Genomic DNA, 24,879 nt, shown 5'->3' with positions numbered 1-24,879 from the left:
CTTTCGGGCTCGTGTAACTCGTCAGTTTTTACCAGTTACGACTTGCCGCCTTGGTGAGTGAGACAAGTCGGGAAACTTGGCCTACCCGAGAAATTGTTATCGGATTTACTTGATAAGGTCCGAAGTAGGTGAGTGCAAGGTAATCTTTATCGTGGTAAACCTAATCATGTACTGATAAAAGTTGAATAAGAAAGATTTTTCTAAGGCTATAATGATTTAGATATATATATTAGGACCTTAGTGTATTGTTCTAATATATTATTTTATAAAGTTTTATTTTTCGATCAGGTTCTTTTTGCATATTTAGGCTTCTAAAGTCGACACTCATCCTGTATATAATCGGAGGACAAATACAGTACCGACGGTATAACCTTGGATAGACCCAACAACCAGTTAAGTCAATCCGAACTGGACCACGGAGTAAATTTCTAGTCGGATAGTTACAATTGCGGGGCTCAATGAAAGCAGCAGCTGTTTCTTACGTATCTCCTCTTTTCCTCTCTCTCTCTCTCTCTCTGTTTCTCTGTCTTCGCTTCAACCTTTATTTCCATTCGGAGTTCCGACTATTATATCTGACGACGATTGAGTTACATTCCGGTGGGTTTAGTTTAATTACAACCGACTCTCGAATTAAAACAACGTCCGGTGTGAGATACTTCTCGTTGCTCATCCTTTATTTCTCCACCTCTCGGCGAATTACCTTTCGCCTTAATCTTTAAACAAGGTTTCCCTCGGCTGCGTCTCGCCGATTAAGTTACATTTCCCCGCGCAGTATTCGCGGGATCTCCCGCGAATGAGAATAATAGATAAACTTCGCCGTCGTCGCGTCGACGGCTCTATCTCGAGCGGAAAATCCGATCTGGACTTTTCTCACGTGTGACTCCGAACGGCGGTGTGTAATCACGTCAATTGGGCCGCAACGTCGTCGTCGGGTCGTCGTTCCTCGTTAAGAAAACGCGCTTTGATCGCCGGAGTTGCAATCGTAATGACAGATAAGGGAGGCCTCGCAGCGGCGCTTGGAAAATCGTCAACGGCGCGACTTGAGGAGTTAATCTCCGCGGTGGAAACGCGCAGGAAATGCTAACGGAAAATGGAAAATACGTTTCTTACTTATGTACGCGCGAAGAAATCGGCGACGCGCGAGACGAACCCTGGAAGACGGGGGACACCGGGACAAGCCGAAGATAACGAAAAAGTACCGCGACAGAAGTTGGGAACGAAATCAACGTCGGGATTCTGGCCGAGGCTAACGACCACCATAATTAGAACGCCGCCGAATCTGCGAAGTTCCGAACCGCATTGGTCGGCTGACTTTTCAATTTCGCGGAAGAAAGATTCTCCCCACGAGGCTCGGGGTGAAAGTTCGTGCTCGCCCAAATTAAACCCGGGATGCTGTTGCATTCGATCCCGGTGATGGTGGTCGAGCGTGAGTGTAAGCGTTCGTTACACCGACGTTCATCGGCGAAGAACGAGAGAGAAAGGCAGAAAAGAGAGAGAGAGAGAGAGAGAAAGAGAGATTGTTTTCGATAACACGCACAATTCGCTTGGCGGCCAATAACAATCTTCTCATATAATTGTCGCGCGCGCTTTAATAATGTTACGAACGGATGAAAACACCCCCCGTTGTCGGACGAGTGATATCGACGAGAGAACTCTATTTAACGTTAAACTCCTCTGGAAAACGCCTATGGCCCGATTTTTTTCGATCATCGGTTCGAAACGCGTCGCGACTTTTCTACGAATTGGCACGCATTACGTGATTTTCGAGCGTGCGAAAGTGATTTCGCCCGTGTCGGCCGCGATAAACGTCAAAATGACGAGTCGGCCTCCCGAGATCGTTCGTCAACAACAACCGAGCCTTTCGATCTCCGATTATTCCGACTCTGTAAGTAACTGGAATTCCAATTGCAATTTTGAGCGCGAAAGATGTAGATGGGAATTTACAACAATAAATGGGACATATTTCATCTTTACAGTGAGAACACTGAAAAATATTGTTCCGAAATGGAAATCGAGAAACACGCTCAACTATTCCGAATACTCCGCATATGTTGAGACGATGCGGGTCGATATGCGTGCATGGTACGTACGTCAAAGTGACCGTAACAATGTTCGAAAGAGACGAGTGAATAAAAAAAAAAAAAAAAATACAATAATAGGAAAATAGGAAAAATTTGTAAATATTTAATACCAGACGACATTTGAACGACTCTCGTCGCTAAATCCGAATACGAGGCCATTTGTTGTACAATATGATTTTTTTTTTTACTGTCACCGCAACACCGCCAACGATTGTTGGCAATATTACTTACAAAAAATGTCATTTACAATAGAATTTAATTTGCGCGTAATATCTCGATTCACTGAACAGCGCACGCATGCAGGCATAAAGAAATATTATAAATGACCGCGCATATAGTGCAAAATTATAAATCATCTCGCGCATTCATATGGCGTGACTGTTAAATCTATGACAAATATTTGCCGATATTTATTATTATTCGGATGAAAAATGCGTCGAACGTTATTTAATATCCATTTTATATTAACTTGCATCACCAATATAAAATTGTGTATACTGTTATTAGGTGAATTTCACTAAAGTGTCTTTAAAACCTCACTTCGAACTATAATTTCTATCGGGGGTTGAGCACACACACCAAGCATTCTTCAGCGTGTCATCGAAGAATTCGAGAGGAGCGCCAGATTCTCATCTCACTTTCAGTTTTCTCCGTTCCTTCCAATTCCGACGTTCAGATATGAATTTTCACGAACAACTGATATCTGTAGTTCCAATCTGCGAACGCATGTTCGCGTGTACTTCGGGTCGCTACACAAGTTCGTCTAATATTTTTCCATCGTTTATTTTCTCTCGATATAACCGAAAGAGGGACCGAGAGAAAAAGAGAATCGAGTCCCTTTGATGGGGAAGGAGATGGGGGTGAACAAAAGGAGAAAATACGCGCGCGAACGTTAACTTGATCGGCGATCATTATTCGCGCTGCACCGCAAACCGCAAAATAGCGGCGCAGAAATTTCTGGTTTCTTTTCTGGGCGGAATGCTTTCGTTCATCCGCCGCCACGAGCGCGCGCGCACGACAGCGATTGCAATATGCAATAATTATTTGCTTGGTGAAGTTATACCAGCTGCAAACCGCACAAAGACCCGGGCAACAAGGATGCACGGAGCCATTCAAATTTCAACCGACGAATCGATCTAGCGTTCCGTGCGTCGCCGCCGCCGCCACCAGTTAGCAAAGTTATATTCCGTGAGCTTCTATAATTCCGCGCAGATATAACCGGCGTATGCGAAACGTTCCTGCCGGATATTGTGGTATCACCTTAATCGCCATATTTTCCCAAGAACAGTGTAGACGGTTAATATACGCGGAATGTCGTAACTCCTCTACTCTTTTGTTCGTTAATTAAATATAAAATAGCGCGTCGGTAGCGTCTCGTCGCGGGTTCAGCTCGTGCCGGTATATCGAGTTTGTTACTTCAATTTAATAGACTTCGTCTCTCGAACACACACACACACACACACACAGAGGCACTTAAGGGCCCATGAATACACGAGAGACACACCGGAACTCGATGCGAGCTTGAATTTTTCCGAGCCTCCGCAAAATATCCTCCACCTGCCTATCGACGCTTCTCAACCAGCCCCCCCCTCCCCCCAAATTACAAATCTCGCTGCGATCAGCTGTATCCTCTTTAAAGGACCATCATTTTCTCACGTAACTTCGCAGAACCGTCGTTTCATCCTCCGAGTCGTTATCTTACCCAGGATCGTGATCAAGCGCGACATTTATGAACCCGAGGACTCACGAGGATATTAATCTTCGTAGAAAATGGCGCAATCAAAGGGTGGAGGGGCGGAATAAAATTCTTGGGGGCCGATTCGGGTCCCTATCTGCCGGGGGTAACGTACCGCGAAAGCCCTTTCAGATTATTACACCTTAGTGCGCGCGTGCGCCTGCTCAGGTCGTAGGTTGAAGCGAGCGAGGAGCCGCGGTTTGCAACAGGGGTCAGCCGGTCTGTGCGCAACTCGGCGACTCCCTTCTCTCTAAGATACCGTATTATCGTGCCTTCCCCCGTGCACTCCGCATCCTGCGCCGGATATGCGCTCGCACGACCACGGACACGATGTATGTATGCGCGCATATATCCATATACACCCCGCACAGTCCAAAACACCCAACGCTTCTCGCGTTGGTTAATACGCCAGGCGACGATGCCCGGTTCCTAATTTACTGGCGAAGCTTGATTCTCGGTTCGAACGATATATTCCCTTTTGGCAGTGAGCGACGATGGTGAGGGTCTACGACGATTTCGCGGATTCGCGCGAGCATAGGCGTGCCGGGTCCGCTGGCTTTAATGGCCGCGGGCTTGCGCGATTCTCATTCAGAAAGTATTTCTGTCGTGTCGGGCTGGAGGTGCAAACGGTGGTGTTTCCGATGTTTTCTCTTTCGAGCGAGTAGTTGAAAATATGCTCCGTTGCAACGCGCTATTCGCGTTCACGTACGTATTTACACCGCCGGGTTACGTCGGAATAAGAGGACGCAGCCGGTGAAATGTGTCAATGAGTGTTTCGTTATCGCTGTGTGTGCGTGCGTGCGTGCGTGCGTGCGTACGTGCGTGCGTGCGTGCGTGCGTGCGTGCGTGCGTGTGTGTGTGTGTGTGTGCGCTTTCCTTCCTTTAAATATAATCTCAATGGAGATGTGTGCCCGCATTTTGTCTCTATCGTTTCGACAAGGTACTCACGCGTGTAAATCCCCAAATCCCAAATATTCGAAGAAGTGCCGAAAAAGGCATTAAAAAAGTAATAGAATTATACATAAAGGAAAAAGTCTCTTTGGATTTAGTATACATATTTATTTTACTTGGGTTTGTTTAATATAAACAAAATAATGTAATATCAAATATTATTTTATTTAAATGAAAATATATCAAACAACATGGTTCACTCTGCACGGAGAGAAAAATTAATGTAGTAATTAAATGTAGTAAAATTACCACAAAATTCCGTAATGTTGGACCGTACCGGAATTACGACTGAAATTATGATGTATGTTGTAATCTTTAGTGACGTATTTCATTATACACATCACTAAAGATTACAAAATACATAATAATTTCAGTCGTAATTCCGGTATGGTCCAACGTTACACAATTTTGTAGTAATATTTACTACAATATTTTTTCCGTGTAGGATAAAATATGTCGTTTCATAGAAAAAACAATATTATTTAAAAGAAATAATATTTGATTCCCAATAAAAAAATTAATTTCATTACGTATTAAATATTGTTCCATTGAAACAAAAAGCGATTCTTCAATATTTTTCCAACGGTGAATGTCACTTTTTTTCTAATAATTTATTACTTGTGACAACCATTGTAATGTTTGAATGAAAATATAAAAGAAATATATTATTTGGCGTAAATATATTTACTGTTTGAGAAACCAGAGAATCCTGTATGTTGAATTAAACATTCGTTTGTTTGCTTTATTCCGAAAGATAAATTTGTTTTCAATTAAAGAAATTTTATTAAATCCAAAGAAATCCTTTTCTCTGCGCAATAGCGCACGAATAATACATCAACACGTCGAATAAAAACCTCTGAGCCGAAGCTCAAGCGCGCATACTCGTTTTTCGCATCAACGGGGTAACGAGAAAAAAAGATTTAAAGTCGTATTAAAAGTAGCTCCATGCGAATAACGTACCACACGCGGTTTTTCTCCTGCTTTCCCTCGCTTCCGTAATTCGCTGATCTTGAAAAAACGGAGGGAAGCTAAAGTTCGAAAATGTACGATTCTATCCGTGCAACTGTCTAGGAGTATTACCTCCGGTTAATCCGGCAAACGAAACGGCTGGTCAAAGTAGTACATTAAGAATCCTTATGCTCGATTTCACGCGTAACGAATGAAGTTGGGGCGGATAAAGCCCGGCCGAGGGAGCGAGAACAGAATTTATTCGCGGGAGAATTTATTTGTTGTTAGCGACGCCGGACATTAATCACGGACCACGGCGATCTGGGAAAGCGGGAATAATAAATAAGGATATCGGGCCGCCCAATGTGTATCAAAATAACGAGAGAAAATGTGAAGATAAAAAAATGCGAGAAAGTGGTCTCTCGAATCGGCCGCGTGCCAATTTTCTACTTACATCGCGCGACTCTGCGCACGTCTGCAAAAACATATATATAGAAAAAAAGAATAAACATCTGAACAGAAAAGTTGACGAATCCAATCGCTGCGATATCGAACATTCACAAAGAGAGAGAGAAACCTTCATTTCGAGAAAACGTAAAGTCACTGTATCTCCTTCACCGCGGCTTCGTTCGGAACGCGAGTGTAAGCATTGTGTACGTCGGACCTGTAATAAGTTGTAACTCCATTCCGACCACGAAAAATCGCTTTCCTCCGTTCGAGTCAAGTCGCGGCTCACCCGGCAGAGAGGGTTGTGCAGGAGGAAGAGAAGGAGGGGAAGAGACGTGGAGGGAGGAAAAAAGAAAACGCGACATTTTTACCGCCCCAATATATAAAATGGCTCACGATCAATTGCACTCGGCGATATTGAGAGGGCACGGGAAGAATGCGTTATATATAGATGGTACAATGCGAACGAGGAGAACCGATGCTCATCGAACCTTAAAATATGCCCTTATCATATTGCCCCGTCGTGTGTTAATGCCTCCCGCCACCCGCCCGAACTGTCGCGCCCTCGCCCCGGTCGTGTCTTCGACTTACGATCACCCACTCCTCCTCACCTCTCGCCGCCAACTCCCTCCGCCGATGCCCGTGAGAATCTTTCACACAGCCGTTCTACATGCAGAAACGAGACAAAAGAATGCAATTCCAGCGCTGGCGGTCTCGTGCCATCCCGCGATTTTCCTCTTTTCGCGAAACGTACGGTGCCAAGAGCCGAGTGCTGTTCCTGAAATATTTCCAGTGCCGAGAGCGGAGGGGGCCGGAGAGGACTGCGGCGTGGGATGTTGGCGGTGGTGGTCGCGCGCGCGCTGGGGGTTGGAAACGAGAGACAGAGGGAGAGGGAGACGGGATAGGGCGGGGAACGGAAGCCCCAGAGAACTCTAACAAATTGTCATTTGCAGTGCAATACTCGTTCCGTCCGCACAATAATCCAGCGCGACGCTGGCACCGCGGCCGTCCGGAGAAAATCCTTATACAGAGCGGAAAATGCGCGGGGGTCTTGACTAAATTAAACGCTGTGTGATTTCGGCTTCGGCAAGGGCCGAGGACGCGCGCGCACTTTCTTTGCAGAAGTTACGCATTTTAGACACTTGCATCTTACAGAAAGATAATACTTCGAACCAGTGATCGCAGCTCCGCGCGAAAGTTCTGGTTAAAAAATGTGACACGTCCTATTCTTACTTAGTCTTACTCTCTCTTTCCCTCCTATTCTGCTTATTCTCGTTATCTCTCTCTCTCTCTCTCTCTCTCTCTCTCTCTCTCTCTCTTTTATCCTTCTCTGACAGATTTTATAATTTTGTACATCGTTATATATGAAGTAATAACGTGCAGCGCGTATCGTGCATAATTTTCTCGGTAATTTCGCAGATTTTTCGAGAAATTCAAAGCCGATTTTATTTTAATCCTGTTCTCCCGCGCGAAAGCTTTCCTAATTTTCAAATTGCAACTCCGTTAAAGTGGAAGTTGTACGAAGATAAGTGAAAAAGTTTCAGTCATATAATTCGGAAACTTATATAACAACTTTGTGCTCGAGAGCCATCGGCGCCTGGATATTGAAAAAACAAACAGTACTCCTCCGTAGTTATCCAACATTTGTTTGACTCGGACTCGGCGCACGTACGCCGCGAAAAGTGTGACGTTTTGATAGATTGATTAAACGAAGCCACTTGTTTCTTCTTCTCACTTACATTTCTTCGCTCAGTCCTTGACATCATCTCTGCAATTATATCTTTCAATTTTCAATGCTCCGCATACCATTGAATTATTTCTTTTAACGCCCGTACATTTAATTAGTTAATTAAACCACCGTATTCTCGAATCGAACAATAAACTCTTCCCCTCCCACTTCCACTTTCGCCCCTTCCGCCTCGCAATCGCTCTTTCGATTCTTTCGTACGCTCGCAGGAAGGAAACCGGGCTTGAAATCTTTTTGAGATCGAATGATTGCGCCCGAAAGGAATCCAATAAACGCACTCCATTGTTGCTGGGAACCGCGGCTAATTGCGAGGTTGGGGTTAAGACGAAGTAATATTTTCGAGGACTTAGGTTTCTCGGTGAAATATCGACACGTCTCTATAGAAAATTTCCTTCGGCTTATAATAATTAGATCCATCTCTCTTTCTCTCTCTCTCTCCCTCTTTCGAGTTCGTACTTTATATAGAAGGTACGTAAAATCGGTGCAATAACTAACGAACTCGACAACGAAACCGACGAAACGTAGATATAATTACGTTGCGTCACGTTAAAAAAGTTTAAATAACGGAAGCTATTAAAAGTTACAATTATGAAATAATTTTGTTAAAGCGCGATGTTTTTCGAATGAATCGGACACGCGCGTCTCGAACGAAACTCGAAAGGACGTTGTATCGCTTGCTTTCTGGCAAGAACGGAACGTTAACTAATGACACATGACGACACGCAATGCTAATTAAGTGGGCGAACGAAATTCGCGTTGTGGGATGTAATAATTCGTGGACGAAACGAACGTGATTGCGCGTATTTTTTACACACAGATCGATAGTCACGAAAATCTTTCAAAACAAATCACCCATTGAAAAATAATATCTCAATACATGTTTTTGTACATGTTTTTTATATTTTTCATTTTTTTTATCACGAAGAAAGATATTCACCGCTCTCGTGTGTTAAAATTATTCGCCGAAATATTATAAAAATTATTTCAGCGAATAATTTTAACGGAACAAATAGATTTTCCTTCCCCCGCGTATACATTTCTTATCTTATCTGTTATCTTTATCCTTGATTGTATCTTTTTATTATAGCTATTTATCTCTTGTTACTGAGAAAAGCGGCTCAGTTTTCAACGTGCGACTGATTTTAACGAAGGGAAAGATCCGAACGACTTCCTTATCATCGGGCGATCCGCGTTTTTACAACGTTGGAAAATGCTAGCCGGCAAGAAAACCAGGGGGATCCAATTACAAAGCCGAAATGATAACTTGGTGGACATATTGGGTCGTATCTGGCCCGTTTCTGCCATTTGGGAACTATGGCAAGTATGTCGGGCGTCCGAGGGTTAATGCAAAGGTCGGACTCGAAGAAAGGGGCCGTAAATTGCGTTAAACGACGTTGTCCGCATTCCGAGATACTCGGCTTCGAAATTATCCGCCGCGGTTTCGCCGTATCCGAAACGCTATAACATCGGCGCGTTCTCATATCTCACTGCGAAGACACGAAGACGTGAGGCCACGTCGGATGCGACTTGCAACAACGAAAATCGCCATTTCCGCTGAAGGAATCGACGCAACGGTGAGAATCCACGACATTAAAATATATCAGGCACATGGTAAAACAGAAATAAATCACCCCCGCCCCTCCCTCTCGTCCCTTCGCCCGCTTATCTATTCATCTGTCATCAACAGCTAATGAGGCAGAGGGTTTTCATTGTCAATCGTCAACAATTCCACCCCGTATCATTTTGCGGCACGACGTATCGCGCGTTCCGACGGCATTTGTACCATTAATGAAAATCAATTTTGCGCGTAACACCACCAACATTACCACGTCGTAAAATAATACCTGCGGTAATTCCGGATAAATCCCAATTTCATTTCTAGCTCGCGCTTATCCTCTTTCATCCTCTCCCTTTTCCGCGCGCGCGCGCGAGCACACTCCAGCACTAATCTTCGTCTAATAAAGAAACGACGATTACTTCGAATTTTATCCCGGGAAATGCGCGCGGAAAAGCCGTTCGCGCGAGCATCCGGGCTTACACGGTCGCTGTAGCAGTCTCGATCCGTATCAAAAAATGGAATAATGATCATAAGGAAGGGAAAATAATATAACTCAAAATACGTACAGCGGAATAAAATATTCAATAACGAACGCAAGACAACAATATTCGTGCAATAATATACTCAAGTTTAAGAAAAGCGAAGAAGTATGTGTAATATTAAATGCTAAAATAATACCTTGGAAACGTTTCAACAAAAAATCCCGACGCGGGTCACGATTTTTAGCGCGACCTACCAACGGCCGCATCACGTATCTCCCGCTGGAGAAGCGAGACGCGACGCTTCTAATGTTTGCGAGGTCGAATTATCGTTCCGAGCGGAATCCAATAAGGACCGAAGGTCCTGTCCGGTTGTTGCCGCGAGCTCTTGCTAATTGCGAGCGCTTCGCCGTCGGTCTTTAAGATCGATCGGATTTCCGGAGACCGCGAGGAGACGGTTGCTGCAACGACTGCCGCAAGGAGATACGAGGGATCAAAGGAAATGGAACGCGGATGCACCTGCAATCGCTCGACGAGGCTCTCTTTTGTGCGAGCCGAAGGAGCCTTTTGTGGACGCGAATGCGTAATGTTTAACGGGCGTCCGCGCTCGGAATATCTTCAACGACGCGCTTCTTCGCGACGACAGCTTCGGGAGGCATCCTCTCGGTTGGTCCACGCGTTAGTCTGTATCTACGATACGTACAACAAGGCCTTCAGCCTTTTGCTCTAAACGAAGTGCAACGTAGTTTCTAACTAGAGACGTTTCTCGCGCTGCCAAAAGTCGCGATAACGCTCAAACCTCGGGAATCGTGACGTCCGGCAGCACTGGCAACGCTTTTTGCCGGAAACCACGTTACAACTCAGCGCCCAGAGCAAAAGACTTAAGACTTAAACTGCTGTAAACCCAGTCTTAATCTTCAGACGTGGTTAGAGAATGGAATAACGTTACGACAACGTCGTCTCACCGCTTAACATCGCACGTTATTACGATAAGACGTGATAGTGCGATGATATAATTGTATAACTGAGGAAGCGACAGTCTCGTATATTCAGCGGCCGTTCGCGTAGAAAGCCACGAGCTGCAACTTGACGACGTTCTTTTATAAAATGTTAAGCAATCTCGCGCGACAGGCTCGGGCACGTTTACACGGAAAATTAGTGGCACTAAAAAGTTCCGGCGTCGAATGAAGATTTCATTATAACGGAAGGAGTCCCTCTCTCTCTCTCTCTCTCTTTCTTTCTCTCTCTCTCCCTCGCTGTGTGCGCGCGACGCAAAAATTTTCTTGTAAAATGGCTCGAAGTGCGCCATGTCTTTGCAAGAATAAAGCTCCCCTCTGTGCACGGCGAGTTTCCTTCCTCCACAAAGCGGGAATTCGTGACGCATTGTTGTCACAAATTCCAGCTAATTGTAATTGAGAGAGGCCGTACCGGCCGCGAATTGAAATCTTTATGATCGATCGGAACACGCGCGCGGCGGCGTTTAACAGTGATATGCGCGACGCGATGCTCGTTTCGTAGCAGTAAAACTCTCAACTAAAGTGTAACGTGAAATAATTGATCGGCATCGTCGCCGTCGCCGCCGCCGCGGTAATTAAAAACATTTTATTTGCATTCTATATGTTACTTTCGGTTTTATTTCGCGGACCGTACGTGGCAATGCGGTACACGAGGCACGGCGCCAAAATTCCTGCCGCTCGCCCGTGCGAGTCGCGTAACAGTTTTTTCGCCGAAAATGCGGAACAAGAACCGACATTTCAAAGGCTCCCGGCTGGGATATTCAAAATTTCCGAATGAGAGTTATATACGAGTGGCGCGCATGACCGTTTTGAAATTGAGATTGTCATGTCCGCGAATTATTCAGACCCTTGCAGTTCTGTGCGCGCTGTGGATTTTCCGCCGTGACTTCGCGTAAAACATAAACGGCACGCCTTTTTTTTTTCCACTTCTCTTTTTCGTCCTCTTCCTGTCCTCTCGCTCTCGCACAGGAAAACGATTAAAAATGTTCGAACGAGCGCGCGTAGTGTAATTTCTACACAAAAAAGTGAAGGAGAAAGAGAGAGAGAAATACCATCACAACGCGTGCGTAATACACAAAGCTGCAGCGCATTATTATCATTTCATTTCGTTTGACAATCGCTGCATGGAAACTCATTAACCTGCTCAATGATTACTCACGGATACATCAACTGTACAAATTGGAGGATTTATAGTCGGGCGAGATTTATCACGAGATATTACGAGAAGATCGAAATACCATAATTAGTCGCCACACGACACTATTAATAAACTGTACAATACGATCAAACTAATTTATGCGTGTACTTTGGAATTACCGCGGCACCGTTTACCTCCGGCCCCGCGTATTTTCCGACCCTCTGGATCCGACGCTTTTTCTCTCCCCCCCATCCTCCCGACAAATAGAATTACATCGATCTTTCCTGTCGATTTGCATTCATTTTATTACGTATAATCCGCGTTTCTAGTCGTTCGAGTTTGCTGAAATAACACGCGCGGATATTTTATAGAGATATTTTAACAAACGCGAAATTTGTAAATTTCTTATCCCCTCTCTTTCCCCATCATTTCATCAGACTTCGTCGCCAAATATTTGAATCCGCTCTCAATATTACGTAACATTTAATGAGCGGAACACAATTAATGAGCAGGAATGGCAACATAGTCCGTAATAGTTTCGATATACTTTTGCGAGAAAGCGACTGTGCCAAGCGTAAAACTCGCGACACGTGTATAAAAGTCGTCCATTTTTTCTCTCTTGCCATACCTTACTCGTACTTAACCCTTGCGGGTGTACATCATTTTCTCGTACTTCGAAAGTTTCTCGTCTCCTCGAGCGTGGCGCACTCGAGCACTCCGTGCGTGTTTCTTCTTTTGTTGCAGAATAAAATAAAATTTAGAACAGTAGTTTATATAGAGTGGGTTCTCGCAATTAACAGGATACCTCGCGGTATCGTAGGGTTGCGAGGTAGAAAAACTCGCCTGACGGAACAACCAGCGGAACGGAGCACAATGCGGTATGTGAACACTACTTGTTTTGCAGCGGGTTAAAAATCGAGCGATTCGCGGCCGAAGCGCGTTGCGGCGTGCAAGTCGAATCTGTCGGAAACGACTGTCTATCAGTCACCGGTTGGCAAGCGGTCAAGAAGAATCCACGGGTTTACGGGTTATAAAAGCCCGCCTTATACAAACTGCGAGCGTGACCGGTCGTTTAGCTTTTGTGACGTACTGCTTGCGGCATTAACTCCTTAAACGCCACGCCACAACTAGACGCACAGGGTCGTATTCACGTTTACGCCGGCGAGTGTCTCACCCGCTACCTTCCTCCCTTCCGCCAGTTTTCTCCTTTTTTTCTTATCGATATCACTTTTTTACGAAGCCGACGCGCACCTTCGCAGCTCCGCAATCGCCTCGCCGGGGCGATTTCGCATTCCACCTCGCACGGATTTACGATCCCGGTGTTAATTACGAGAGAACATTCGCATAGGAAAATTCGCGCGACGAACGCGACAGGCCACGTGATATCTTCATTTTAGGGGCGCCAAGTAGGACTAAAGTTTCCGTATGAATTAAACCTACTATCATCCAGAAACCTACAGATGTTAGAAAATTCGAGCCGAAAATAAGTCTCTAAAATAAGAAATTTCGACTCGAGCTCTATGTGACGCGACCGGCGAAATATCCGTATTACAGATTGCGCGAATTGATACTCGCGATAAAACGCGACTAAATATTTTATCACACTAAAACGCATACGCGTGGACTGCGATGCGACGCGCACATAACACACCGGGGGAAGAAATAATCTAGCAATTCTGCTCTTTCTCTCTCTCTCTCTCTCCGGGAAATTTAACGTTACTCTCGCGCGCGAGCGCGCGCTTACGCCCGCTGCACCTTGCTCGCGCCGGCAAAAAGGCCGTACTGTCGCGAGAGCTTTCGCGCGTAAACAAACGTTAGCCATGTCGCGCCGATGCCTTTATCCCAACTTTCCGCTCTTCTCCCTTTTACGCCGAGGCGCTTGTCGTTGCGCGCCCGCCTGTGCTTCGATTTTCCCGCGACTTTTCGCCGCTTCTGACGCGGCCTCATCGCGTGAGCCAACGAACCGTACAGCGAAGGCACGACTTTACGCTATGCCTTGCGGATCAAGTCGCTCGAGAATGACTGATATCCGCATGTATGAGCATGATCGCCGTCTTCAAGCGGCAGACGACGCACGGAATGTCTTTCGGTATATCCGGGTGATCTGGCTTTCCCTTTTGTCGGTTCCCCTCTATTTTTTGTGCGGATGCGCCGTAAAAGTAACTCGAAATAAGATCTTTTTCAACGTATCTTTTATACTTTGACTCGGGAGCTCCATTACAGAGAAGAAAGTTTTTTTGGATTTAATAAAATTTAAAATTTCCTTAATTGTAACACACTTGTCTTTTGGAATGGAACCAAAAAAAAAACGATTCATTCAACAAATAAGATCATTGAGTTTCTGAAACAATAAATATTTTTACATCAAATGACATATCTTTTGTATTTTCACCGAAACATCATAATGATTGTCACAAACAATAAATTATTTGAAAAGAAGTAACACTAAGTTAAAAAAATATTAGAGAACTTTGGTTTCAGTGGAACAATATTTAATACATGACGAAATAAATTTTTTTTATTGAAAATCAAATATTGTTTCCTCAAAATACTTTTTTTTCTACTAAACGACATGGTTTACTCTCATAAAACAATATTTTCATTCAAACAAAATGATATTTGATATTAAATTATATTGTTTATATTAAATAAACTCAAGCCAAACGAACACGTATAAATAAGTAAATATAAATAAACGTGAAAAAACCTTTTTCTCTATGTACGATCAAATATCAGGCACCGAAATCGTGACACACACAATCGCACGCGTGTACGTAAAATAGTATTTGAAGCGAGTTTAATAACGTTAAAAGTGACTCTTAATCGTACACGATGTACAATTCCGGCATATCGCAAACTTTTGTCGGAAACATCTCAAGCTCCGAAGCGTGTTTGAATTCCTAAATCTGCAAACGAGTGAGTATACAAAGAGATACGGTCCCTTATTTCGGTTTATTTTGTAATGTATTCGTGCGGCTCGTGAAAACCGGCAAGAGACAGTTTCCCCCTTTTACGTTGCATATTTATATCGCGGAAAGAAACCCAAGCACGTATTTCGAGTGCATTCGCGCGGCATTCGAAGCGATGATCGATAAACTTACGGTACACTTCGCGAGTATTTATGCACATATATATGTGTATAAAATTTTAACGCAACGGTAATTCAATTGCCGCGCGGAACAGCTTATTTTTCGCTGTGCACGGTTGGGGAAGTTCGCCACGCTAATGGAAAATAACTTATGCAGTGTATAATGCCAAAACGTACGGTTGCCAAACAAGTGAGGCTACATTCAAACAGCGCGGTTTTTATACCACGACGAAACGCGACGCGTATTCTACTTCCGCGAGCTGACCTACTAATCTAAGAATTAATTAAACCGGCTACCCCGGCGAAATTTCATTTTATGCCTGAAATTCCGCGTGCATTGCCAGTATAAATTCACCATGCGAGATTATTTGATAACGGAAACGCAGTGATCCAGAACATCGGTATCTGCACGACAGTATTCTGGAACTTTATGTTATAATATCGATATATCTGCAAATAAGATAGATCGTTTCGCCTTGACCATCGCATGAACGAATATGAATTTCCCGGTGAAATTTATATAGAGTTCTGTTTTAATCTACCACTCTTTTATTTCCGCAGAACACAGATGAATTAAAAATGTTCGGACAAAAGTTGTGTGACAGAAAACTGTGAAGTTAGCATCCCAAAATGTGTCTAATTTTCATATTTGCTCATAATTTTTATTTTTGCGGAGTGGACAAAAATAATTTTTGTATGGATAAATATGGGCAAATTTCTCGTGAACAGATGAATTCCACGTAAATTTGATAAAACTTCGCATTTCGAGGTGTTTACTTCGCGGACCGCGCACACACAGAGTGAGAGAGTTGCAGAGTTGTTAAAAGACTATAAGCGGAAAGTAGCGAATAGTTAATAATTAATATCGTAATCCTTTTGAGATTAAAGTTTTTTGCAAGCTGCTCTAAGATAGTAAGGCTCGCACAATGGATTTCGCGGAAATATTAGATTTTGCGGGCATACGAATGTTCAGTTTCTCATTATTCTTACGCCGTGCCGCTTTTCACTTTCGAACTCTAAGCCTTTGGATTTACGGATATATCTGTAGTGTTGCAAATTTGGGATTTCAAGTGCTCGAATCTCGAAAACGTTCCTTCACCTCGAAGTTCGCCGTTTCTAAAAGTTCGCAACATCGGAGCTTTGAATTTCTGAAATCTCGCAACTCCCATATGTTTCATCCTTCACCTATCGGATCCCGCTATCGGGAGTCCTTCGCTTTTAAATCCTATTCGAAATAATCCGCTCGTATTATCCCGGCCGTTCTCTCTCCCGCTTCATGAAATATGTATTAAAAGTGCCGTGATACCGGTATACAAATTAACTCGGCAGCCTCGATTTAAAAAAAGGGAAAAAGCGGGAACGACGTATCTCATTTGGTTGACGCGCCCTCGTATTCCCCACGGGAACACCTCGCTCGAAAACTTTCCCGAAGAATCCGACGTAGCGACGTCTAATGTATCTTGACGCGCGTTTCAGGAAGGAAAATGCGGAAAAACTGCGAGCACTGAATGTCGACAAATTCAACATTCAACGCGGCGAAATCGTCACTACGTCTCGTGACGAACTCGAAGTGTCATAACAATGTCTTTATTCAGATTGTAGAAACGTCAGTCTTTTATCAAGTTTAATTTCGCTGGAAGGAAATCAGTCTGCGAATCGCGAGTGTTGGATGGTCGAAGTGAAAGAAAGCGCGAATCGAAAGAAACACGAGAAACATGACGATTCATCGACGCGTGAGACCCTTAAGTCTCGATATTCTCCCCCTCGGAAACATGCTTTAACTCGAAGTTTGAAAGCGCAATATTAAAGTTCATCTTCCTTTAGAACACGCGCGCGATTTGTAAAATTTCGGTGATCGATCCGCGTCCTCCCGCGCAGCCGGGAAATGTAAATCTTGAAAGGGTGCACGATGATATTTCGAGCGAAATTGAAAATGCAAAACGCCTTCGAATTGACGCGCTTGTAGCAAACGCACGGTATCACGGTTTAAACTACAGCCGATACCCCTTCCTCAAAGCATTTCAAGATCATTCAATTTGACATGTTTAGATCGGTATCGCTCGATTTCCATTTCCGGCAGCGGCGCTCGCCGAGGCGAGGGTTTCAAAATTTCCCCGGCTATAAGTACTCTTTCTGCCGAGTTCCCTGCAAATGCGCGCGCCTTTACCCCATAATTAAAAAGATTACCATCGGAAACGATGTCCGCTTTGACGACGTACTCGGGGTATTAAAGTAATTTGTGAGCGGGAACGCCCCAAACACGAGGTAATACGCGTACGAGGAGAGCGAGAGAGAAAGCGAAAAAAAGGGAGGGAGAGAAAGAGAGAGAGAAAGATGAAACTTTGATGAAATGCGAAAAGACTTTCTGCAGTTTTAGACACGTATGAATAAATCATTTCAGTCGCGACGAGAGGAAGAGAGAGGGAAGGAGCTACCGACCGAAACGATAGTTTGCGATCCTTCGGCCTTTCGCGGATCGCGTCTACAACGCCGCAACCGCGAGGAATCTCTAATTAATCCATCTACGCGACGGACGAAGGTTGTAGGCCTCAAGAACGAACTACAGCCATTAATTTTAGATCGCGGTAAATCTCGCAAGCGCAGTCGCGTTTTGTATTAACTTTACGAGACGCTTTCCCTAGGCGCACGTTGCGCTTTATCTCGTGTACATCGCCGTTCTACGGCGTTTCTTTTACGTCGGATTAATAAGTTACACCGTGGATCCCGTGAGAACGATGGAGGGGATATCGTTGAGAAACTTCGAAATCTCGTATCTCCGCGTATCGGACGATTCGGGTGATCAAAAATTCGCATTGCCGACACATGTCCGCGCATATGCATTTTAATGAATATGTCCGTCATAAATTCACGAAATGTCCGATTCGAAATACGCGTCGAAAAGCACATCTGCCGGAAATCGATGCGCCGAAAAATGTAAATGTGCATATTGTAAAACATGAAAAAGAGCTGCTTGCAATACCAGAAGACGCGAAGGCAAAAGTAATCACGTCGAGGTGAGTATTTCGAAGACCAACAATCAACGGTCGCGCGCTCATCCGCGAAATCGCGAGACGCCGTTAAAAGCCTCCCACATTTTTCGTTTCATTGAGCCCGCAAGCTCGATCCCGAGTCCCACCGCAGATTCGAGATTCTTGCGATAGAGTCGAGCCAGAAGATTCGGCTCCACTCTCCGCCGCCGGTGCTCCTCGCAATTTTAATTAATCTACAATTATCGAAATGTTCGAAAGAGCCACGTGGCCCGGACTTGTTTAATTAGTCGCCGAAGCCTCGCAAACCCTCGATCCCACGACCCACATTTTCTCCCTTTACGCTTCGACTACCCGTAATTACTTCCGTCTCGCGTTGAACATTAAATAAAACCCACTCGATGTCATTTAGCCGCGCGACTAAGTGCGAGTAACGCATCGACTATACTCTGATTTCGTCTCGTTTATGTTCTTGTTGTTACTGTTCGTTGTCGTCGTAAAGACCATTGTGTGGCGTCGTTGTTGTTGTCGTCGCAAAGACCACTGTGGCGTCTTTGAGAGTCAGAGAATCAGACGGAGAGAGGAAGAGAGTCAGACGGAGAGATCCCCGATTGATCGGTAAATATTTAAACGCGAAACGAATCGGACTGACTGCGTGAAACACGGTCCGCTGACGTCCGCGATCCCGCTGAGCTTTAAACGCGAGTTTGTCTGAGAAATTAACCTACGGTCACTCGCGTCGATTCAACCGGTAGAATTACATCCGTGGAATTGGTAATTACTGCCGTTACATGGATTACCGAGCGAAATTGGAGCGTGCGCGTCTACCAATTTGCATAACACCGTCAATTTTTTAATTAGAGTTAGTACCACTACGCGCAACTCGGAGAGATCCTGAAGTAAAAACTTCGGGATTTACACTCCTTCGAATCTGCGGTATGAGAGCATTCGTAACTTCTCCGGATCTTCTCAAATTCTCGTAACTTTCGCAGGATTGCGATATTAAAAACATTTATAAACTACGACCTCTCGAAGCATCGTTGAAAATTCCTTCAAGAGGCGATACCGTAAATATACAGATATCGAAGCTATCGATTATTAATAGTCTTCCTATACACAAGCGAAGTTTCATAAATTATAAAATCTATGATACATTATAATTAACTTGAAATTATTCGATGCTTATTGAAATTCTCACAATGAGACGCATTTTCACCGGCACAAATTCATATTCAATCTCAACCTGGATATTTGGTCCTGCGAAACGCATATATTGACGCTGACTGTGCAATTTTCAGTTGATATAGCCAAAAACAATTGAATACATTTCCACAATTATGTAGGAAAGGTGACTCAATGTGCGCGAACAGGTACCTCTAACAATCTCAATTTCGATGAAATGATTTATCGAGGAAAAATTCGGAGCCATGTCTCGAAGGACCACAATGTAATTTCGCGCGGTAGGAAAGTAGGAAAGGAGAGGGAGGGGGGGGGGAGAGAGAGAGAGAGCAGGAAGGGCGGCGAATCCCGAAACAGTCCGCCGCGCATTTTCTTTTCGCATGCAGCGCAGCGCCCGGCCTTGATGGTCCACGAAATAACGACGACACGGCGATCTCGTTAGACCCGCGGTGTGTAAAATGGGTTAAAAACCCCTCATTTTCACGCCCGAGGAACGAAATTACGCGGTCGGCATACCCGGTGGCTTTTGTCACCGGGTGATTCAATTGCCACGTTAGCAACAAAAGTATACGTCGCTTTGTCCTGCGGTACACAAAGCGGCGCGACGCTGGCGAAAATTGGAATAATGTCCGACTCGCAAAGAGTCGCGCGTGCCTCGGCCCGTCCATGTAAAAAGAAAGTCGGAATTATTAAGAAATATGTATGTATACATATACCGCGCCGGGTACATTTCACTTCGAGTTCCACGGCCGTGCTATGCGGCGCGAAACATATTAGAAGCGTGGGGGAAAAAATGATATAGGGAAAAGTGTCTCGCAGTGGCGGAAACATTATACAATCCCATTAGCCTCTCCTAGATAAAGGTGATTTTTTCCGCGCGCAATACCGCTTCCACGCTTATAAAATTCTCGAAGTTGCTTATGCGATCGTAAAATTTGCGATAAATCGTTCGATTCGTGAGAAAGAGAAAAGATGTACTTAATGGCTCATATTATAATTATATTTAAGAGAGATGAGATTTATAATTTTAACCTCGCTGTTTTGCTCAAGTTTATTTGGCCCGAAATCATTTTTATTTCCACGTTATTTTTCTAAATAATTTTATGTGAATTGAATGGCAACGTTCTGGTATTTCACGATTTTGTTTCAAAGTTCAATTTGAAACTAAGCTATAAAACAAAATCATGAAATGTCCGGTACATTTACTCACCGTATAAAAATGGAAATAAAAATGATTTCGGGTTAGACTCGAACAGCACAACAGGATTGAAGTTTCGAAAAAAAAAAAAAACGAATTTTCTCTCAATTTTTCCGCAGATTTTCTGTTCCTTACCTTCTTTACGGAAAAAAAGTGATGCGGCAGGTTTTCATCAAACACATGTGAATTTTTCTAAACGAATTTTTGTACCCTAGAAGAAATTGCAGAAAACGAAGAAAGCTGCGAAAAAATATGGAGAAAGATTTTTTCAGAAACTTTAAAACTATATTTTGAAGAATATTTTTTCAGAAACTTTAAAACTATATAGATATTATAATGAGACTTTTTTGAAATATGTCTCCGCAGACAGATTCAATTTAAATCAAATTACGAATCGGTCTATTAATGTCGAGAGAATAATAATACATAAACATGTCGAAAATGATAGGCAAATTACGCGCTTTAATATTGCTTCAACGTGCGCAACAAAACCGACGGGATAATAATTCACTGTCAGAATTATATATTAACAAGAGTGATAGATTCATTCATCGCTCGCTCGGTGCATATCGTCGAGATTCGCTTGGGTTGAAGCAAGATCGCGTAATGAACAATCGATATCCGTCGCGTTAACGGTGATCCATATTTTCAGCGTTGAATCTTGAAACGCAACACACAAGTCGCATAATAATATCATCGTGCGACTCGACTTGCTTATTATTATTAAGTAACGACTCAGCGCGGAGTACTTCGCATTCCTCAGACGTTACATTGGTCGTCCGCGATCATTGCGATCGCGTTTGTCAAATGACATAACGTTCCGCGAATACACGGAAAGTCCCCACGCGACCAGCGAAACCACGCAAAACACCGTGGCTCTCCATTATTTAACTCTCCGGAAACGCACATATAGCTGCACCACAAATTCAATATCGTACTGGGCAGCGTCGATATGACGTAACGACCGGCCGTATTTATATTACCGATACATATTGGAAAAAAAAGCGCGTTTCGCGAACGTGCATTCGCACGCGATTTTCGTCCGTTTTTCAAACCACACGCCGAGTTTTTACCAAAAAAAAAAGGGAACTGCATTTTGCCGCGGATTCACTCATATCGACTATTTTTTCCGAGCACCGACAATGGTTTTGCCGTGGAGGATCGTAAGTTGTAACTTTCTCTCGATCAAAGGTATGAAAACATGTCGGATATCTATCGGCGATGGAAAAATGTCGGAACGCTCTCCGTCGAGACTAATATCTAGCGAAGAGTTTATCGATGTTTCGCGTGATTGCCCTTACCCGAGTCGAAATTTGGGTTCTACATTAACCCTGCAAGTTCCGTCAAACTTGAAGAATCCATGGAGAATCTCGGAGTATATACTACAAGCTACATTGTCTTCCTACATGCTACTACATGTGGTTACTTACTGCCGTTTTCTCTATGTTAGAGCTTAAAAAAGGGACGTCTCCAGTTATGGAAAATTTTATAAAATGGACGTTCAAAATTATTCAATATTCGATTACCTCAATATTTTTCTGTTCTATTCTATCTGCATTTCATTTCCATTTTCAATTCCAACGAGAAATGTATTAATTATGTAATTTACTTTGCTGCAGTTACTGTACGCAATAAGCAAATATTAAATAATTCCACGGAGATTAATAGATATGCAAAACAACTTTCCTTTCTCATAATATTGTCAATTTATTATTTATTATTACTAACTTATTATTATTTTTTATTGCAGATTGAAAAAGGCTGAAAAAAGAGGAATTGTAAAGGCGAAGATTTGAGTGTCCAATAATGCTGTGCATCAATAGATATTGAAATTTATGGATTCGATGTAATAACAAAATTAAACAAAGCAAGCGTTGACAGAGTTGAAACGAGACTTGTAGAACAAGAAGCATTATCAGAAGCACAGATCAGCGCCGTGGCACATTGTAAATTTCGACTCGGGTGTACGTACATGCGGATCGAAACGATCAAGACGCCCTGTTGTCAACGAGTCTCATTCTCTTTTCACTTTCTTATTTCGCCGTTATCGATGTCCGAAGTATCGTCGCGCAATGCAAATTTCTTCAAGCGTTTAATCAAGCACGGTCCGCGATCAGATTAAAATAAACACATCATAAATTCACCGCTTCGCGTTCCTCAGTGACTCGTCGCGTCGGAGCGGCCGATCGTTAATCATAAATTATTTTAGCCTTAACCACTCACCGATTTCCTGATTGGTTATCCTGGCATGGCAGCTACTGGAAGCACACAGCAGAAGCGTGAGAAGTGACGCGAGGGTTCCAACGGGGGTGGCCATCTCATCTCGAGGCATCTCGACGCCCCGACGTCACGTCACGCCGCGTCACGTCGCGTCGCGTCACTCGTGTCAGCGACACACTCGCCCCCCTCGCAGCTTCCTTTTTACAGCACTCGTCGTCTTCCACCCTCTATCTCTCTCGCTCTCTATCTCGGTGACGAAACGCGCGAACCAGGGCCCAGGCACTCTTGAAAGCACTTTCCGCGCGACTCAAACTCTCATCGCCGACCGAACTCGTTCCTGCGCTCCTCAACTTCTCATTCGACCCGCTGCCGTCGGTTTTTCCTCGTCAAACCTGCGAACAGGAGCGTCGACACGTTGAATTCATCGATAAATCACGAGGCATCGCTCGCACGCAGCCCACATTTTTTATTTACTACCGCGGGAATTCGCGTATTCTTTCTACGCACCCATCCTTTTATAAGGGCAAAGGATGAGGAGCATGTGAGACTCCTTGCGGGAACCTCTGCAGAGTAGTCGAGTCGAACCCGGAAAAAAATTCCCTAAGAGAAATTCCCTGATTTTCCGGGTGATTTATTAAGTTCCCGGTAAAGTGAAAACATTTCTAAATGTATCCTGCAAATGAATATGTATTTATTGTGCAAAGTTCTTGATATTTTACGTTCATAAAAGTTTTTAAACTTTTTTGCGCGCGCGCGTGTCGCGAAATTTCAATTCCCTCGTTCGACATCGAAAATGATCCTCGTTCGCGAAACACAGTTACTGTATTAACCGTTAGGTAAGCGGTAAACACTGGTCCACCGATGCTCAAATTTATCAGCTGTGAAACATCGTTTATTTCCCGATTCAGAATTTGCTCGCGGCCGGCGTAACGCGCGATATCGCGATTTCCGAAAATTGCGGCCCTTGCAAATGTAACGTGCGGGCTCGCGTTACCCGTTTTGCGGCTCTCTCTATCTCGAATTCTGTTCTGCTGATTTTCCTTTCTCACCTGCAGCGACACGCACGCAGTTCCAACCGTAGAACGGCTCGTACGCTGCCGCTCAAACTCTCCCGATAGCTGACGCCGCGCGCGCATTCGCCGTAATCACGTCGCTGGTCCCCCCTCCCTTCTCCTTAAAAACAGAACAGAAAAAAATACCCACACCCGGAGAAAAAGCGTTGTCTCTTTCCCGCCGCTTCGTTCTCGCGAAATGTTTTTAACGGCGTCCCCCGTGGGAGCTGCGGGAGCACAGCGGGAAGGAGAGGAAGACAGGTGGGAAAATATTTCATCCGGCGATGCAATTGCTTCCGTCGCGGGATAATTCGACTGACAAAAATCGAGAGGGGCAGCGGGGAGGGGAGACGAGCAAGAAGAGGAGGGGAAAAAATATATCGTCACATCGCGCCCACGGTATCCATCGCGGCCCGCCGACATAGGTACACACGGTGTGTTTCTTGTTCGAGTTTCTGACACACGACAGAACTCGTCGGTTGTGCGCGTTTAATATCGCGATTGTCGTTTAATCGAGTTTTACGTGTGCCCCAGTTATTATTTTATCTACCGATAGGTCGCGCAACAAGTTTATTTCCGGGAACTTGCCGTCGTCGTCGCCACTCTTGCACCTCGTTATACCGTATCTCGCGTTTATATCGTAATATATCGAATCCTGCGATTCTATTAACTCCGATATGAGGACGCTCTTCGGTCGACATTATAGTGCGGAAGCGGAGCGCTCCACGTTATAGTTTAGGCGAAACGACGCGGAGGGCAGCGCACATCCTCTTTTATCTCGCGACTGCGTGGGGTTCGCGTGCGCGCGTCCCCTCTCGGGAAAGCGAAATGGCAGTTTGAGTAATATTACTTTCCGCAACGAAAGGGTTAATTCGAGCCGCCTCTCGCGTGCTATTTACTTGGCTCGGGGCGCGTTAAAAAGAACGCCGTAAGAGAGCGCGCGTCCTCTAATGTATTAAAACTTGCGTTTCTTCTTCCCCGTAAATCTCGGCGGTATTCGTGAGACAACTTTAAAGCGGCGAAAGTTGCCGCGCCTGTATCCGGTACCAATTAAA

General features: G+C 44.3%; 1 protein-coding gene across 4 annotated transcripts in view; it reads right to left on the bottom strand.

The window, feature by feature from the left end:
- The window catches only part of LOC106751148 (nephrin-like), a 277,537-nt gene extending 254,551 nt beyond the window's left edge, over nt 1-22,986 (bottom strand). For all 4 annotated transcript variants that reach the window (XM_014631976.1, XM_014631978.1, XM_014631974.1 and 1 more), the window contains exon 1: nt 22,776-22,986. In XM_014631976.1, coding sequence (XP_014487462.1) covers nt 22,776-22,884 — 109 coding nt within the window. In that variant the 5' untranslated portion in view covers nt 22,885-22,986. The remainder of the gene's footprint in view (nt 1-22,775) is intronic.
- Between the last annotated feature and the right edge of the window lie 1,893 nt (nt 22,987-24,879).

Source organism: Dinoponera quadriceps, unplaced genomic scaffold (assembly GCF_001313825.1).
Source record: "Dinoponera quadriceps isolate SergipeBrazil2010 unplaced genomic scaffold, ASM131382v1 scaffold6118, whole genome shotgun sequence".
NCBI lineage: Eukaryota > Metazoa > Arthropoda > Insecta > Hymenoptera > Formicidae > Dinoponera > Dinoponera quadriceps.
The sequence above is the reverse complement of the archived record's forward strand: the minus strand, read 5'-3'. Positions and strand labels throughout refer to the sequence as shown.